At 44.4% G+C, this 19,916-nt stretch overlaps 1 protein-coding gene across 1 annotated transcript in view; it reads right to left on the reverse strand.

Moving 5' to 3' along the window:
• GALNT14 (polypeptide N-acetylgalactosaminyltransferase 14) overlaps positions 1-19,916 on the reverse strand; it is a 245,509-nt gene that overhangs the window by 71,081 nt on the left and 154,512 nt on the right. Inside the window, exon 2 of the mRNA XM_006168527.1 lies at positions 18,458-18,627. Within this exon, the coding sequence (XP_006168589.1) occupies positions 18,458-18,627 (170 nt within the window). The remainder of the gene's footprint in view (positions 1-18,457; positions 18,628-19,916) is intronic.

Genomic DNA, 19,916 nt, shown 5'->3' on the forward strand with positions numbered 1-19,916 from the left:
CCAAAATACATAGGTCAACATTAGTGTCAGATAATGTAGTGAAAAACCCAGGTGTTGGGTTTTTCATACTCATACTTTTGTACGAGTAAAATAAAAACATTACAGAAAGCACTCTTAGATTTGTAATTTTGTGTGTGTGTAGAGAAGAATAAATGTTTAAAATACCATCATCTACCACAATTGTCATTTCAGAAAAGAGAGGGTGTTTATACACTAGAAAAGGCCACATTAATTATTTCAGAATAATTAGTAACCCATTACATTGTAAAATTTAGTTTTAAGAAAATCTCCCTCATTGTCTCCCCCTCTGCCAACTCCACTAACTGAACCTGCACTAATTTACCAACTAATCTCTGAAGTACAGTCCAAGGGTTTGTTGTACTAGGTGTGATAAACTTTGTTTGACCACCCTCAGCAGACAATGTAACTACTAAGTGCAGAAGACAAGACATCTCCAGCCCTTGGTTCTGAAACCAGCAGACAAGCTGGACTCTTTAAGTGCTATTGATGCTAATATACCTGTGTGGTTTTTCCTGGTCTCTGCCCTAGTTTATCTCCTTGGGCATTTGCTCCCTATGCTAACATGTATAACCTGGGCTCAGAATGCTCACCCAAAGGTAGAGAATGCAGACTCCTCTGCCTGAATTTAAACCTCCTAGAAACAATCATTGCTCCACCATACACTAGTGTCCTTTTGTTTTTTAAGTCTCATGTTGACCAGCCCCTTCAAAATGAGCAGGTCACAGAGGTTTGGTGAAAACCGAAGTGGCAGCTCTTCCTCTCCAGGAAAATCAGCAGCTCTCTAGAGGCTGCAAAGAGGCTCCTCTTGGGAGCTTGCCAAGACCTGTGTCAGTGGATACCAACACCAGCCAGATGGCAGCTGTGTGTGTGATCCATGTAGGTGGGTGTGCATGTGCGCGTGCAAAGGAGCCAGTTCTCAAAAGGCAAATGCAGAACCTAGCTGGGACCAGAAAGTGTGGAGGTGAGCCAAAACTTATTTTTAAAATGTATCCTAAAAAAGATTCCTCAGTGTCTGGGACCAGGGCTCCTTCATGTCTTATTTTAGCCCTGCTTGAATCACATTACACAACAGTAATAACAGGTAACACTTACTGAGTCCTCATGGTTTCAGGTATTTTTCTCAGAGATTTAGTTTTATACAATAATTCTCTGAGGTGTGTGCTCAGTTCCTCTCCTCTCACTGTGGAGGAGACTGTAGGTCACAGAAACTAAATAGCACAACCTCAATATAGAACCAGGTGGTCTGGCTCCCAGGTCTGTGCTCTCCCAAGCTCTACTAGAATGCCCTGTGATGACCATCCAGATTCACTAACTCTCAAACCTGTATTTCAATTGAGCTTTCTCTCTGTCATTCATTCATTCATTAATTCATTCATTTATTTATTTATTTATTTATTTATTGAGGAATTTTGCTATAGGGTGCAAGTGCTTGAGACAGAGATCCAGGAAGTAAGAAATCACCTCCCAGGGGGAATGGCCACACCATAATCCTTTCTGCTATTTTCTCCTCTCAGGATTTTGAGCACACATGCACATGTACCTGGCGTTGAGTTTTACGCCACTGGGTCTGGGACTCAAACCATGGTCAACTACGTGGAAGTCCAGTGATATAGCCATTATGCCAACTGCTGGTCCCTATCATTTATCTTAAAGGTTGCATGCTGGAAGGTTCTAGAAAGCTGGAAAATCATGGGTCTGGGTTGCCAGTTTCCTCTCACCTGCTAAAGAATGACATCTCCCCTTGATATTCCCTGAGCAACTTCATATTTCTCAGACTCTTCAGTGAAAGAACAGAGAAGAGTCACTCCCTCCTTTTACCTAAAGGGCAGAAAGCTCCTCAAATTGAAGGAACAGAGATAAGACCCATAGCCCCACCACTCCAGGGCCGTGCCAGGCTCAGCACACTGAGGTCAGGAGTGGTCTGGTGGGGGCCAGTGATCTGGGGATGCACATCATGTGAGGTAGAGAAATAAAAAGCAAAGGTTTCCCACATCTTCCTATGGTCAATTAATTCTAAAGCCAATCCTACACTGCATTCTGCCCCTTTTGCCTCCTTTATTCTCCCCAAGCCTGGCCGATGCCCCTGGTCTGTCATGCCACAGCGACTTCCTAACTCTTCTCTCCACCTACAGACACACTTCCCCAACCCATTCCTCCCATCCTTTTGTAGCAATATTCTTGGCACACTGTTAACCAACCTCCACAAGCTACATGAAGTTAAACCTTGACCAGTGTCTCAAGGCCTCCTCCATTGTGTTAAATCCAACCCTGCCTCTCTTCCTTCATTTCCCTTGCAGGCACTTGCTGCTCTGGAAAACCAGTTCACTCACCAATCCTTTGGTGTGCCTCGTGTCTCGACCTCCATACGCCTTCCCATCCTGCCACCTTCCTATTTAGGGCTGACTAAATTGAACTGTCATGCAATGTCTAGCTAAAGTTACTTCCTCTATCATGCTCCGCATGGGTTCCCTGCTATTGTTATTCCCATTTCTACATAGTTATGTCATCTTCTTAGGTAGACTGCTGCCTTGCTGGGGCAGGAACCACTTTTCTACTTCTTTATATTCCTATGGACAAGTTCCTAAACCTTCTGGAATCAATTTCCTAATTAAAAAATCCAGGATCATAGCCAAGTAGTGAGGCTTAACTATGAGAACATATATAAGGTGCCTAGCATATGTCAGGGGAATAGTGTGATCAATAAGTACTTGCTGATTATGTACTAGATTTGTGTGTGAACATGAAAATTCTTTGTTGAGTAAAGATGGTTTTAAATTTCCCATGATTGGATTTTCTCTTCCTGTTTTGAGAATTCATTCTCTCACCGGTACTTGCACTCCCAATCCTGGATGTTTCAGTAGATAGTTTGAGTATGAATTCCATGAAGTGCTCTTTGGGTCCATATTTACTCAGCTGATACTGATGAACAGAGACTGGGTTCCAGGCTCTGAATCAGCCTCTAGAGACACAATGATAAGTTACTTAAGTACTCCAGAATGGAGAAAGAACGTAAACCAATGCTTGCATCATGGAGTGATGGGCACTACTCTGAGATGGGCAGGGGAGGGCAGAGGATGTGTCTTTCTGCAGAGGGGATTCCCCATCCTAGTTCCTGAAAGACCAAAGAAAATCTTGAGCAGACAGCAGCAAAGATGAGAAACATTAACCCTCATGGCACAGTCAGGGAATAAGCTCTGGCCTCACTACAGCAGGCCTGCCTTCAGGGTGGGGGTCAGGGACATCATTTGCAGAGTTTTAGTTGCAAAATGATGCACCTGCCTTTGGAAAGCTCTCCATGGCTGAAGTGTGAGCATGGACTGATGCTGGGCCAGAGCCAATGAGGATAGTACCAGGGAAGGCTACAGTCACCCAGAAGGGGTGGCAGCAGAGCTGGGTGGCAAGCTCAGAGACCAAGAGACACCCAGAAGGTAGACTCAACAAAGTAAGGGTGAGAAAGAAAGAAGACTCCAAGGATTGGGGCTCATGCCAAAGGATAAATGGTTGACCCAGCCTGAGGTGGAACAGATGTAAGAAAAGAGGGTGCTTGCTCTCTCAGGAGGTGGTATCAGCAGCTCAGGAAGTTTTGGAGGAAGGGGTAACTGATGTGCCTGTATGATTACTCCAGAAAGAGACAGGGAGAGCAGGAAGCGGAATAAATAGAGGATACTGATGCCTGCTTGGGCCAGCTCCAGGGTTATTGAGAGGGTCAGATTAGGTCAGAAGGTGAGAACAGTCTGGATATGAGCAAGCTGCAATCAATACAAGGGGTCCTTCTTGTTGATTAAGGAGCACCAAGGATGAACAACAGAGGCGCTTACTGACCCTGCCCATCACTAGCTTGGCTGAGCCCTTACTGGCTGAGTGATGCTGGCTCCCCAAGCAGAGCCCTCCTTCACACATCACACATTCCTTGGTTAGTTTCCAGTCGCCTAGGGCTTCACATGGCTCTCCTCACTCCATCCCACTGTCTGTCACCACAGCGGCCAGGGGCCTCCTCTCCACAGCTTCTCCCACCTACAGCTGTCATCTCCTCCCTGCTCTTTTCATCTCTTGTCAAACACATTCTGTACTCCCTGGCCCCCAGCCCTAAATCCCTCCTCTGCTGGCCTTGGTTCTATCCCCAGTATCCTTCAAGCACAAATTTCACCAGACGTGGCATCACGATTGCCTCATTGCTTATTTTGCTTCCAGCTTTTTAAAGTAAGTTTGACATTCAGGCAAGTGGCACATTCAGCACTGGGAGCCAAGACGGAGGCCAGGAGCAGTCTAAGGACTCCCCTGCCTGCACCCACCATGTTCTCAGCTCAGCTCTGACTCAACATGAGCCACAACATCCCAGACTCAGAGGTAGGGGCAGGATGCTGAGCCAGGACTCATCCAAACTCATCCATATCACTCTTTCTCCTATTCTGACTTGTCACCTCTGCCTGGCCTCTCACACCTGCTTTTTCCCAGAACTGTGGGGCAGTGGGAAGATCTGGAGCCTGATGATGATAGTACTAAGCTGACCACTCAGAAACACAGATGACAAGACTATTCTCAGCATCTGACATGAGTTATTTCACCTTCCTCTGGTAAGATGTGTGTGTGTGAACATGAAAATTCTTTGTTGAGTGAATTAGCAATTTACAGATGAGGAAACTGAGTTCCTCATAAATCTAAGTAACTCACTCAAGGATCAGCTAGTGAGGGGAAAAGATGTTTTAACTCAGAGCTCACAGGGCTAAGACACCTAGCCCTGCCACTTAGTCAGTCAGTTACCTTGCCTGGGCCTCGGTTTCCTTCTCCGTGAAATGGCAATGACCCTTTTATTCAAAGGGCTAATGATGACTTCATGAGAATGAAATTGTTAAGGACTTCATGAAGTCCTGTGTAAATATGAGGCCTGAGGAATCTTATTCTAATGACTTACTATACAGTTTACCCATTTACTTAGGAACTGCCCAGGTGCTCTTGTCCCAGCCCTGAGCATCCCCAGGATTCTCTCCACAATTCAAGCAGCCCCTGCTTCTTGTTGCCATGAGAGGTACATGCATTATATCATAAGAGCCAATGATTTGTTAAAGGTCTGGGAGGAGATAGTAATGGAATATGACAGTGTTCTGGGCTTTAAATGGGAGAAGCCTGTATGCTGCAGCTCCTTATTCTAGATTGAAAATATGGGCAGGTCACCACTGTTGGCTGTCAAACCGCCATCACATGATGTGCCATCTTCAGAAGCAATTGGTTCTGTTCTGTTCAACAGTTCAAAAGCCTTACAGCTAAGTGAAAAGATGTGTCAGACCAGCCTACATTTGTATCTTGGCTGGGAGGGGTGCGGTAACCTACTGTTGGGAGGAAGGGAGATGGGAGGTTCTCACAAGGAAACAGACAAGGTGGCAATAGAAAGAGATGGTGCTAATGGTTTTTCAGGGCCCTTGAGTCCTGTTAGGAAGGGAAGTGTGTGAGTGGAAAGATTAATCCAGGGAATGTGGGGAAAGAATGCTACAGGAGGGCATCAGATTTTGGAAACAGCCTCCAACCTAATTCAGTTCTCAAGCCAGTTCCACACCTTTTTACTGGCAGAGTATTTTAAAACCAGCAGACGGAGTTGGAAGTGACCTTAATGACCACCTCTAGCATCCTTCCCTCATGTTACAAGTACAGAAACACACTCAGGGAGCTAAAGGGTTGCTGGAAATAACTTAGAAAAGGGTCAGTCTGTTCATGTTCAGTCCAGGTATTTTTCTCCCTTATTTTATTATGTTGCTTCAAAATGTTAAACCAAATACCAGGAATAAACCAGAAGAGAACCAGATTACAGAGAAGAGACTAAAAGCCAGGTTCTGTGCTTGATTCTTGGGCAAAGGGCATAGTAGATAAAGAGAGAAGTGGGCAATACACTTAACTGGGCATTCAAATGATGAGTGAACTTATGAAAAGGTATTCAACTTTACTCATCAGAAGAGAGAAGCAAACCTAACACATAATAAGATACCACAACCTAGCCTCTAGAAAGGCCAAAATGAAAAAGACAGATGAAAGCAAGTGATTGATAATGAAAATATGGAGTAACTGGAACTCTCATACTGCTGGTGGGAGTAGAAACGGTAAACACTTCATTAAATATTTAATAGTATCTAAAAAAAGCTCCTAGGGATATACCCTACAGAAACACATATGCATGTCCATCAAACGACAAGTATTAGGTCATTGGGAAAGGTCATGACATAAGTTTTCTATGTTTTTCTATGCAAAGATGCGTCATGACTTTTCTGACAACTCAATATAAGGTTAATCATAGGAGTTTCATTTGTAAGAGTCCCAAGCTGGCAAAATCCCAAATAAACATTAGTAGAATAAATATACAGATTATAATATATTCATACTAGGAATACGATATGGCAATGAGAATGAACAAATTGTTGTCTCGGAAAATGTAGATGAATTTCACACACAGAATTTGGAGGGAAGCTAGATACACAGCTGTTTAATTCCATTTATATAAAGTTTAAAAACAAGCTACATTAGTCCATAGAATTTGAAGCCAGGATAGTTGTATGGGATACTAACTGAACAGTAGCATAAGGGTGGCTTCTAGAAAACTGAGCTTTTTTGTATGCATGTCAATTAAAAGTTTACTTAAGAAAAGATAAAGAAGGATTCTGGTCTTGGGGCAGATTTTGGTCTTCTAAGAAGACTGCAGAAGCCACTGAACTGGGAAAATTATATATAGTCCTAGAAATGGACAAGAGTCATAGCCAGACTCAATGCTATCTTCTCCACCCCTCCTTGTGTTCCTCTTTGCACTACAGAAAACACTCTTAAAATGAAGAGTACAGCCCAGGGAATTGTCTCAGCCCTTTCCCTCTGCCCTTTAAAAGTATACATCCTAAAACCTTTCTTTCTTTCTTTTTTTTTTAAAAGATAACTCAGGGGAGAGTGAATCAACACCATATTCTCCCTTTGGTGTTACTGAAACCCTCAGCTTGTGGACCAAGGCTTATTTTCAAGACTGGCTTAAGGAAACTTGCCTTCCATAGGAAGTGATCCCTGAAGTGGGGATGCACTAGTGACCTGGGGAGGGCAGTAGGTAATTCAACATGGACCACCTGGTGGATTTACTCACTCGGGGAATCTAAGTTCTAAGAAGGCAAGCTTTCCATCTGCTTTTTCACTGGTATATCCCCAATACCCTTATACTCAATAATTTGTAGAATGAATTCTTTATAGCAAATATTTTGTTCAAAATCAGTTCCCCATCTTGGGCACCAAACATATTTATAGGTATCCTTTTCTATCTCTTGCCATTGTCTCATTTGTTAGGAAGTATGAAATAAAGACGGCAAACCCAGGGAAGAGGAAGGGAAGTCTATACCCAGAACAAAGGTGACTTAGTACCTTTCAAAGTTGCACAAGGTTCTTCTTGGGTTACCTGCCCATTTGGCAGGATTTAGCCAAGGTGTCAGAACACCAGATGACGCTTTTTATTCCTTAGATGGTTGAAATATGTTATTTTAGTGCCTCTAGGCTAAGCTAAAATACAATGATCAGAAACTATCTTAATTGGGACACCCAGAATCCTCATGTATCACCTCTTCTCCTTGCCTTAAACCACAGGTTAAACACACACACACACACACACACACACACACACACATGCTCACTCAGTGAACTTGGGCATAATTGGGATTCTATGTTTGTAACAGAGTAAAATATGCATACATACATATTTATTTATTTATATATATGAATGAAATGTATACACACACATATATATTCTCTATATATAGAACTTGAAAGCTTGAGTTTCAGTCAAGCATTGATCAGGTGCATGATTCTATACAAATTCCTTAACCTCTCTGAGCCTGGTCTCTTCACCTACGTATATGATTAACCTGCAAGTCTTGATATTCTGTCCACGTCTGCAGCTCACACTGGTGTTCAGTTCTGAAACCCAGAAGTTGGTATGGGGAGGAAGGATAGACCCCTTTTCCAGGTCCCCACTAGCTCCATTTCTCCCAGGACCAGTTCTTCTTCATCTCTCTTGCCTTTCCTCAGAATACCTCCCAGTGTTAAGACCCAAAGCCCCCTGAGGATATTACTGTCTTAAAGCCAAAGTGACACATCAATCTCTTCCCCTTGTTTTGGCCCTCAGTGAATTCAAACTTGGTCTGGTATTGTTCTCCACTCTTAGGGAAGGCTGGCCACTGATGCCTAGAAGTCTTTTGCTCAGTCCCACCTTGACCCACTCCCTGTGGCAAGAGCTTCCATGATGGTGCTCACCAGAGATGTGTTTCCTGGCACATGTCCCAGGGTTGCTATGATGATGAGGCCATGGCACATGGAAGTGGACACATCCCAGTTAGTGAATTAACTTTAACCTCCTTATTCTGAATTCAAGACTTTGCTCCAACATGACCTTAGGTATCCCTTCCAGAATATTCTCCCCCAACTCCATCAACCCACAGTCTAAGAAACTGGACTGACTCCTTCAAAATACAGGTGCTATTCTACTTCTTTATATTTTCTTATGTTCTTCTACTTGGAATACCTACCACCTGAAAAAATCCTAAAATCCTACATGTCTCCCCCAGTTCCAGTCCAAATGCCATTTCCTTCAAAAAGGCTCTTCCTCCCATCCACACATGAACTCCATCTCCTCTACTGACCAGCTCAAAGCTATTTTGTCTCTTTCATAGGACAGCTCCTGATTCCTGTGCTTTGCTATATAGCCAAGAGAGAAGCAACTCTACCAAACTCAGAGACAGTGTAAGAAATGAGTGCTTGAACAGAAAGGTAGGAATTCTGCATACTAACTCCTGAATCAAGGGTACGGCCACAGCATAATTCACATTTGAACATGAGAAATCAGCATTTCTTCTACTAAACCATGAGCTCCTGGGAAGTGGAACACATTCCTCACACAGAACTCCATACATAGTAATTTCTCAATGAATGTGTTGAGTGAATGAATGAATGAATGAGACAATGAATGAATAAATGAGATGCACAATGCAAGGTCAAAGCTGCAGGAATTCACAAGGAGACAAAGTACAAGAAAACGAATTGATTAGGGTAGTTTGTCCTGATGAATTCTCGTCAGCAGGTATTCAAGGATGAGGAGGATGCCCCCTTACAAAATGTTTCTAAAACTCGGGAACCAGCAGTTAGCGTAATGGCTATGTCGCTGGACTCCCATGTAGTCGACCACGGTTCGCGTCCCGGACCTAGTGGCTTAAAACTCACGCCGGGCGCATGTGCGTGCGTGCCCAATATCCCGAGAGGAGAATAGAGGAGAAGGGATTGTGGTGTGACCATCCCCCCTGGGGGTTGATTTCTCGCTTTCTGTCTCTATGTTTCTCTCTGTCTGTCTGGCGAGCATACACACCTGATAGCGGAAAAAAAAAAATGTTTCTAAAACTTAAAGGGCAGGCAATGGCAGGAGGGGCCTGCAGACCCAGCATTCAAGGGACCAGGGGACCAAGATGGTGAGGAATCCTAAGCCACACTTGCTTTCTAGCCCCTGTGGCCTTTCTTTTCCTCTCACTCTGGCAAAAACCCTGCCCGAGGCCCTATAGATGTTACTGCAGAGGCACCTCCAGGATGTTCTGAAGTTCCTTCTCTGGTTCTCTTCCTTCCCAGAACTCCCTAAAACTCTGAAAAGCTCAAGAGTGAAGTCACTCAGAGCTACTGTCAACAGGCTCACATCCTGTACTGAGAAATGGTACACAGGAGGAACCAGAATGTGGCAGATGGGGATAGCTTGTTTGCAAAAGCTAAGTGTCTGTGATGGGTTTTCCCCTCCTCTTCCCTCGGCCTTGATAGGGTCTTCGCTTTCTGTCCTTATTTTTCTCTCTGTCTGTCTGGCGAGCATACCCACCTGATAGGGGAAAAAAAAAAATGTTTCTAAAACTTAAAGGGCAGGCAATGGCAGGAGGGGCCTGCAGACCCAGCATTCAAGGGACCAGGGGACCAAGATGGTGAGGAATCCTAAGCCACACTTGCTTTCTAGCCCCTGTGGCCTTTCTTTTCCTCTCACTCTGGCAAAAACCCTGCCCGAGGCCCTATAGATGTTACTGCAGAGGCACCTCCAGGATGTTCTGAAGTTCCTTCTCTGGTTCTCTTCCTTCCCAGAACTCCCTAAAACTCTGAAAAGCTCAAGAGTGAAGTCACTCAGAGCTACTGTCAACAGGCTCACATCCTGTACTGAGAAATGGTACACAGGAGGAACCAGAATGTGGCAGATGGGGATAGCTTGTTTGCAAAAGCTAAGTGTCTGTGATGGGTTTTCCCCTCCTCTTCCCTCGGCCTTGATAGGGAATCACTAACACTGTGCTGAGCTAGTGGAATAGCCTTGACTCTGAGGGAATATGAACATTTTTTATGCTTAGCCATTCCAGCTGTAAAGATTTTTATCCCATTACTGCTAAGTGATGAGTACAAGGAGAGAAATGATGATGATCTCTGGCAGTCATTCCAGTCGAGTAAATACAAGGAGGGAGAAATGCCATCAGAGACTGGGCCACAGCCCCTTCATTTCCCAGGATGAAAAGGAGCAAAGGAAAAATGTCTTCCTGGTGAGATGTATCTAAGTATAGAATTTTCCCTCCAGGAAAGCAATGGGCACCCCACTGTTGAAATGTTTAGCACCGTACTGGACACAGGTTAGAAGAATACGATGAGGGAAATAGTGAGAGCCAACCAGACCAGGAGGAGGTAACCTAATGAGGTCTAACTCCTTCCAGCCCATAGCTCACAAGCTCAGTTCACCCTGCCACCTGCTCTCCTACAATCAAAACAATCCCATAATAAACACTGCTAGGCAACAGAAAAGTAAACATTTACTTTATCAAAATATATCCTCCCTCCTCTAGGGGTGTGTTTCCATGATGGCCTCTGGTCTGCCAGATATTTTATGTACTACCTAGATGATGGCAAATCCAGCTGTTGTCAGCATAATATGGTGACAGAGAGGGAGTGGGCCAACTAGAAAATGAGGACTGTTTGTTGGACCAGTCAATGCTTTATAGACAGCAGAAATCCTCTGGGAAATCTTCTGCTTACCCCAGCTATGAGTTGTCTCTGCCTTACCCTGAAATCGTTAAGTACAGCACATTCACTACGTCCCATCTGGAAATATGTCGCTGAGTCTTATTTATCACAAGACCCCACAGGACCGAGACAGTTACTGAAAATTAAGTCTCTCATCTGTGTTGACAGGATTGTAAGTCTTAGGGGGAAAAGAGGGAACCAGGATGCCCAAGATAGGCTCAATGTCTTTTTCAATTGAGGGAGGTGTGTATGAATGCCTATATATCCAGGATGAGAAAACCAGCCATGGAAGAATGAATGTACATTGTATGGAGACTCACGAATGAGAAAGCTTCAAGGTTATTTAACCTAACACTCTTACTTTACAGATGAGAAAAAAAGCCACCATAAAAGCAGGGACATGCTGAAGTCCACTCCTGGTTACCTTGTCTCCCCTCAAGACAGGGGTTGTGGACACTAGGCCAACACAGAGACATGTATGTCTAAAGGCCACAGCAGCAGGTTTCTGTCTCACGACTGTGAAAAGCACATCAAATGCACGTAAGGAGCAGGTTGCCAGGAAGTTTGTTAACCCTAAAGTGTAAAAGAGTAGAGGATCCAGAGGATCCCTTTGAGTCTATAGAACTTAGTTTCTAAACCATCCCAACTGTGACATCACTCACTGCCTGCCTCAGGGGCCATGAGAAAGAATTCAAAACCTAATCCCATCTTATCTTCTTCCACTCTTCACCTGATTATCCCACACTCCTGATAAACCAAACCACCTACCACAAAATCCAGGGGATTCCACAGGGCAAAGGACCCAGAGAAAAGTACTCTGTTCTATTCCATTTATAGAGCCCCTAAGGTATCTCTGAGCTTCTTTTACCACATGATGCCACACTGCCAATGCATTTGATCATTCAATCAGCACAGTGGCCTGCCACTGTAGGGTAACGTCTATGCCTTCCTCCTGTCTCTCCCTCCACACTCCACCTGCTGTCTCCCCCAGTCTTACAGCGTCTTCAGATTTCTAAGCGATTCACCCTAACACCGCACTCTTGGCCACACTTGCTCTAATGCTCAGTTAATAGTTCTCTGTTTCAGACGCTGTCCAAACGCATCCTATAAATCAGAATCCAATTACTGTGGTAAGAAAATTGGAAGCAAATTTAATAAGCTCAGACCCCTCCCATGTGCTGTTTCTTCACTCTTCTCTTTTCAGTAATGAGAACTCTTTAAGGGAAAAAGCCTTTTCCATTTAACTCTGAGTCTGTTCCCCGATTCTTATGAGGCCCCCGAGGATCAAGGGATAATGAGAAGGGGCTGCTTTGAGCTCTTCTAGATGAGCGGTCAACTCTCTTTTCAGTCTCGCTTTCCCTTTCATTTGTCCAGCAAACACTTATTGGATTCCTATCACACACCAGGTTTTATACAAGATGTTTAAGTGTTACTCATCTCAAGGGAAAGTGAAGCCACACTAGCTGGACTTTAGCTGCAAGGCATCATGGGAACACGAAGGTTCTCAGTAGGAGCAAAGCTTGTTAACAATGGAGTTGGAGGATACAAAGGAACCAGCCATCCAATGTGGGCCAGTGGCCAAGGAATCAGGAGTGGCCCTGAAGTATCTCAGATCCTCAGATATTTGGTTGGTTTGTCGACTTCTATTTGTGAAGTGCTTGATCTACAGCAGTGGGCCCCAATCATGCTGTTCCTTAGAATCACCTGGGGAGCTTGGCAAGAGAATTTCAGCCAGCTGAAACCTGGGTATCAGCCTTTTCGAAACACTTACCAAGTGATTCTTTCAAGATTGAGATTGGACAGAGAATCCTGAAGGCTCATGACCAACACTCCATACCAACAAGGATATAATTTTGCTCACTCCCATTTCTCTGGCATTGAACCTGACCTTGAAACCCCCTTCCATTCTCCCTTGCCCCCATCACCATGCCTCACAACTTAGTGGTGCTCTTATTGCCCCTTCTTGGTACTTGGCTTATCCATGCTTACTCAGTTTTGGAGTTTGCTTGCATCTCTTGTCTGAGCATCAATTTTCTAGTGAAGGCTGCCCCCCCTCCTATAGTACCAGCCTGCACACATGCCCTGTAATAATAGCAACAGCTGGAATTTTATGAATACTTACTAAGTACTAGGTAGATGTGTGTATGTATATATGTATATACATATGTGTGTGTGTGTGTATAAAATTTTATATTTACGAAAACCTAATTAGGTAGAATCATAATTGTTATTTTTAGCTCTATTTTTCAAAAAAGGAAACTGAGATACAGAGAAGCTGGGAAACTTCCCTAAATGCACTCAGGTGGGCAGTAGCACAGTTGGGGCTGGAAACAGCCAATCTGATGCTGAAGTCTGTGTTCTTAACCCCTGGGCTGCATTGCCTTCTGCTTGACTACTTCACAGGGAAGGTGTGGCCTATTCTGTTGCTAGTAATGGGGTTGTGAGTGCAATGTTCACATTTCATTTTTGAAAACTTAGGCAACAAACAGGACTGGGTTCACAGTAGTGGTCCTCACTGCAACTTTGCCTCCCAGGGAACAATATGGTAATGTCTGGAGATATTTTTGGTTGCCATACCTTGGGAGTGAGGGGTCTATTACTGGCATCAAGAAGGAAGAGGCCAGAGATGCTGCTAAGCATCCTGTAAGGCACTGAACACCCCTGAAACAAGTATTATCCTGCCCAAGATGTCAGTAGTGCTACTGTTGAAATTCCCCAGTCTACAGGATATAGGTCATTAGCCACCATAGTTACTTGGAGCCAGAGTAGGCAGAATCCCAAAATGCACTCTAGGTCTCTGTCAGCCCTAGACAGGCAAGTCCCAAGTGTTGTGTTAGGATGAAGTCAAGATCCAGCACAGAGACTGAAATCACAGATTAAAGAACTTCACTGGTATTCCAATCTCACAACCATGGTTTTCCTGAGAACAAGGGCAGGAAGTGGGAGATCTTGCAGAGAAGTCACCACCCAACAGGGACCCTTTGAGGAAGAAACACAGGAAGTCTCTGGGGTTCTCAGCACTACATAGGCAACAGACTGTGATCAACACTATACCAGACTCAACCTAGAGATAACTAATATACTGGTGACCTCTCAGGATGCTGACCTAGAGCTTTGCACACAGTAAGTACTCAAGCCCCCAAGATGGTTGCTGGCCCTGGTGCCCTTTCCTCTGCCTGCTCAATCAAAGTAAGTTCCATAAATCTGAAATCTTCTGAGCAATACAATCCCAGCTACCACAAGACAAAGTTGGTGCCCTGAGGCAGACATATGTCTGATATAACTTTTTGTCTTTCCAAAGGTTTCTAGATTCTGTCTAAATCCTCTCTCCCCTTCTTGCTGCAGTCACAGCAGTCACTTCCTGGACAGATGGAACACACAGGTTAGTTACAGAGTCTTAAACTGGACCTTGTGGGCTGGGTCCCTTGGAGTCAGCCTGTTTTCTAGCAACTCCATTTTGCATGCCCTGCCCTTGCATGTGTAAGTCTCAGATCATAGAAGAGGACAAGTGCAGAAATGAACTCTGCTCAAGCATCCATGCCACCCTACTCTTTCTAAAGTGGGGGCAAACATAGGTGTCTCTCAGAGGGCTCTCAGATGGTTACGCCATCTCTTTTCCTAGCTAGAAGGCATCCCTTTGCTGGGAGGTGGGGAATGCTTTGCATCTGAATGTAAAACAAGGTAGGGACCGCCTACCGCCAGAGACCCAGTTGGGTTTCTCTGCCTTCTGTGCCCTCCCTCTTCTCTACTCTCCTATATGTTGCTTCTGTTCAGGGAAATGCATTTAAATGAAGTTCTCTGAGGCTCAGCCATGGTGGTGCATGCTGCTAAGATGCCATGTTCTGTAAATTGGGCCACATGGGGAAGCCTGAGTTTGATTCCTGGTCCAATCTGAAAGCAAGGCACAGTAGCATATGTCAGTACTGTCAGACTCAGAGAGGCTGGGGCAAGAGGAATGCATCAGTGAGACTCTCTGGGGAAAAAAATAAATTTTCTCAATACCAAAGGGAAGGATTAGTACTAGGAAATATAAATAGGAAAAATATAAGACTTTGACTTTAAGGACCTTTCAACTAGTCTCTTCCTGTTCTCGACTCCCTCCTAGACTTTCCAGCCTCTAGTAACCACTATTCTACTTTTTACTTCTACAAGATCAACTTTTTTAGATTCCACGTGTGAAAGAGAACAAGCTTTATCTTACTGTGCCTAGCTTATTTCACTAACATAATGTCCTCTAGACTCATTCATGAGGGCATGAATAACAGTATTTCATTATTTTTTATGACTGAATAGTATTCCATTGTGTGTGTATGTGTGTGTACGTGTGTGCAAGCATGCATATGCATGCATTGTATACTGCATTTTTTTTTTGTTTATTCATCTGTCGATGGGCATTTCAGTTGGCTCTGTATTTTGGCTATTGTGAACAGGGATAGAATAAACATGGGAGTTCGGATAGCTCATTAACATACTGATTTCCCTTCCTTTGGCTAGATAATCAGTAGCGGGATTGCTAGGTCATAGAGATACAAAAATATAGCTAGATAATGGAGTTCAATAACACCATAGGGTGAGTGCATAGAACAAGAATTTACTGCATACTTCCAAAGAGCTAGAAGATTTTGAATGCTCCCGACACAAAGAAATGTTGAATGTTATGGATATGCTAATTACCTTGATTAATTATTACAGATTATATACATGTACCAAAAAAGAAAATCACACCATGCCCTATAAATATGTATAATTATTATTTGTCAGTTAAAAGTTGGGGGCCAGATGGTGGTATAGCAATAAAATAAGACATTCTGTGAGGCTGACCCACATGGGAAAGGTTCCAGGTTTGTGTCAGGAGACCTCCCTGAGTATGCCAAGCACATATGTGCCCACCATCTGGGACTGACTTAAGCTGAAGGTGGATCATGGCATCACGATCCTATTGGGGGTGCTGTCTTTCTCTTTCTGTCTCTCTTGATCATTGAAGTGGAAGAAATAAATAAACTTTAAAGTTAGGAATTAAAAGAAGGTAATTAGAAAAGAAAGATATTTTACGGCCAGGGAAAGGGAGTAGGTATCCTGCCCTGGGCCTTTGGTTTCAGGGACCACCAGGAACTGCTAAAAAGAAAGAGTCCCATGGGTATCTTGAGGGAAGAATTAAATTCAGACTGGCAGAGTTAGAGGAAGCCAACATATTATCAAGTTCACCCCTCTTGCTACACTCATAGGAAAACAAAGGCCTAAGATCCTATTAGGGATGACAATGAATAACAAGAACTAACTGAGTCTCTCCACAGGATACTTGTATTAGACAAAATTTCAGAGTCATGCAATCTAGTTGGGGAAACTGAGTCCACCAGCTTTCACATATTACCAGCTTGAGAACCATCAGAGTAATCAGCTTCATTCATCATAAAGGTCCTTAAGCTTTACTCATAAACTCCTGGGTCCACAATCTGGGTACCTGTTATGCTTTGAATATGGTTTGTTCCCACCAAAACCCATTTCGAGGCTTGGTCCCTGTTGTCATGGTGTTAAGAGCTGCTGAGACCTTAAAGAGGCATTAGGGTCATGAGGAATCTGCCCTCATGAAGGGATTAATGCCATCTTGAGTGAGTGAGTGAGTTCTTGTTCTCTCAAGATTGAAATAGTGATCTTTCAGGATTGGGACCAGCAGTTAGCATAATGGCTATGTTACTGGACTCCCACGTAGTCAACCGCGGTTCGTGTCCCAGACCCGGTGGCTTAAAATCACGCCGGGCGTGTGTGCGTGCGTGCCCAAGATCCTAAGAGGAGAACGGAGGAGAAGGGACTGCAGCGTGGCCATCCCCCCTGGGGGGTGATTTCTCGCTTTCTGTCTCTCTGTCTCTGTCTGGCGAGTGCACGCGCCCTATAGCAAAAACCTCTCAAAAAAAAAAAAAAAAAAAGATTGAAATAGGAAGAAATCTCTTTTTTTAACTTGATCCCAAGAAGGAGATAATTGAGTTGAGTCTTGAACAAGCTTGAACTCACGCCGGGCACATGTGCATGCATGCCCAAGATCCTGAGAGGAGAATGAAGGAGAAGGGATTGTGGTGTGGCCACCCCCACAGGGGTGATTTCACGCTTTCTCTCTCTCTGTCTCTCTCTGTCTCGCTAGTGAGTGCACATGCCCTGTAGCAAAAACCTCTCCAAAAAATAAAAAGAAATAGTTACTGCAAGAACCGGCTGTTACCATGCAGAGTTGCCCCTTGTGTCTTGCCTCTTTTGCACTCACCCATCTGCCACTCTTCCATGCACTCCTACCATATGATAGCATCTGCCATGTTATAATGCAGCATGGGGCCTTGTCAGATGCAGCTGCCAATCTTGAACGTCTCAGCCTCCAGAACCATGAGCTAAATAAATCTCTTTTCTTTATAAATTACCCAGTCATAGGTAATTCAAAAAAAAAAAGAAAAAAAAAAAAACCAGAAACCAAACTAACACAGTACTCATGGACCCAAACAAAGAGAAAGCTAAGAAGTTATTGTCAGTACTATAGCCTCTCAATTTAAATTGCCTTCAAACTTCTTTCCCTCAAGCATGCCAGTCTGCTATTTGGGGCTAGTGCAAAGTCAGTTTCTGATAGCATATAGGAAAGATGCATACCCAGGCCTTGGGCCTCTGGTGTTTCCAGCTTGGAAGCCAGAAGGGGAGGAGTTGACCCAAGATAGAACTGCTTAATAGGCCTTACCAGGAAGCATAAGGGCTGCTATGACTCTAGAAAGGGTTGGTAATGAAAAGTGTCATCACAAAGCCTCTTCTTGCTAGGAGATAAAGCTTTCTACATAGTGCCATGCTTGATCTCTGCAACCCACTGGAGGAATGGCCTGACCAAGGGCAGCAGGATGGAGAGTGAGGAATGCGGACCTTGGCAGCCAGACAGCAGAGTTGATAGGAAGTAAAGAGGCCCTATGGCTTTCCTTCTTGTGTGGCAGAATGCACATGTACTGTCATAGGAAGGGTCTCTCTCAATGACAGAAGAGGTCATTAACCTGACTGCCCGAGGGTCTGTCCAGCCTGTATGCCCCCAACACTCTGAAACCTGCCAGGGAAAATGGACTTTGACCATTTGACCATTAGTGTTTTTAGTCCTCCATGATTTCATGGCAAATGTCACCACTGGGTAATCACCAAGTGTGAGGGCAGGTGTAGGTAAAGTGAGTGGCTTTGGCATGGCTCACAGTAATAAGCAGGAAGCAACACATACAGGATAAATTACTATATCATAATCCCTTTAGTGTCCAACCGGCAGCAAATGGTTTTTCTTCCCGATCTTGGCTGTGCTCCCTGCACACGATGGGCACCCTAATCAAGCTTGTTGTTGATCTGTCATGGCAACAGGGAGGGGCAAGAGTAATGGATTAGGAGAAGGAAAAAGTACCTCAAATGGCGAGTGTCCGGGACAGCCCGATTGCTGGAGATCCGCTCACTCTCCCGCTGGTTGAAAGCATACAGCTTATAGGGATCGTCACCAACGCGCCACTTTTTAGCGTTCAGATACCGCCGCTCATCAAACTGGTCCCACAGGTCATCCCAGTCAGCATCAGAAGGCTGTGTGACATGAATGAATGGGAAGTCTGTGAGAATAGCTCCTGTCCTTCACTGGCCCCTCTGTTCATCTGTCACCACCCAACCAGAGACTAGGTTCATTCTGGCAAGGTTTGCCTTGACAATCAGGTCAGAGCAGAACCTTAACGAAACCATCAGCAATAATAATAACCAACAGACAATAATGGCTGGCACCATTTACTGAGGACTATACACCAAGCACTATATACTGGTGATTATTACCTGTAATTCTCAAAGCAATTCTTTGAGATGGATATTGCTCATATTCCCATTACACAGATAAGAAAACAGCTTCATTTGGAGAGTGCCCTGCTTATAATTCCATAATTAGGAAGTGGTAAGGATGGAGTGTGAATTCCAGTAACCCAACCCCAGAGGCCATCTTACCAGGGCAACTTGAAAACACTTGGCCTACAAGTGCTGATATACAGTAGGTACACAATGCTCCCCTGCTATCATAGGAAAGGCAGCAACAGAAGTAGATGATCCATCTATAATAGTGTGCTACACACAGACACCTGCCAGTTCCCTTTTTCCTCCAACCTAGGCATCTGCCATTAGCTTCAAAGAGCATCAATGGAGAAGTGAGTTCACTGTATGTGTATACAACCCTTTAAAAGGTAGAAGGCAGCGACCAGTAATGGCTGTGTCACTGGACTCCCATGTAGTCGACCACAGTTTGAATCCCAGACCCGGTGGCTTAAACTCACACTGGGCGTATGTGCATGCATGCCCAAGATCCCGAGAGGAGAATGGAGGAGAATGGGTTATGAGGTGGCCATACCCCCTAGGGAGTGATTTCTTGCTTTCTGTCTTTCTGTCTCTGTCTTTCTTGAGAGGGCATGCACCCTATAGCAAAAATCTCTCCCCCACAAAAAAAATGTAGAAGTAGAAGGCATGATATTTCCTTCTCACCACAACCCTCTGAGCTAAGGGGGAAGGTGAAGCTCCAAAAAGTTTACTGGTATGTCTGAGTCTGCATAGGTGGAAAGTGGCAGAGCTGACAACCTAGACTGACCTACTGCGTTCCTCCAATAGGAGAGGCTGGGGATATCTGCCAGCCAAGCACAGGCTTCCTGGTCTATCCTGCCCAGACCAGCTCCACAGCCAACAGAGGCCATCACACACTCAACAGGAGAACTGGGCTTTGGTGGCCACTTCCCAGTGGGTGTTGGCACATTCATCCCAAGAGAAGATCCAATCGGTGTACAGACAAGCTCAGACTTTTTGGGTTCACTCAAACCATAAGACACTATATCTCTAGGAGGAAC

This window comes from Tupaia chinensis, unplaced genomic scaffold, assembly GCF_000334495.1.
Source record: "Tupaia chinensis unplaced genomic scaffold, TupChi_1.0 Scaffold145860_1, whole genome shotgun sequence".
Lineage (NCBI taxonomy): Eukaryota > Metazoa > Chordata > Mammalia > Scandentia > Tupaiidae > Tupaia > Tupaia belangeri.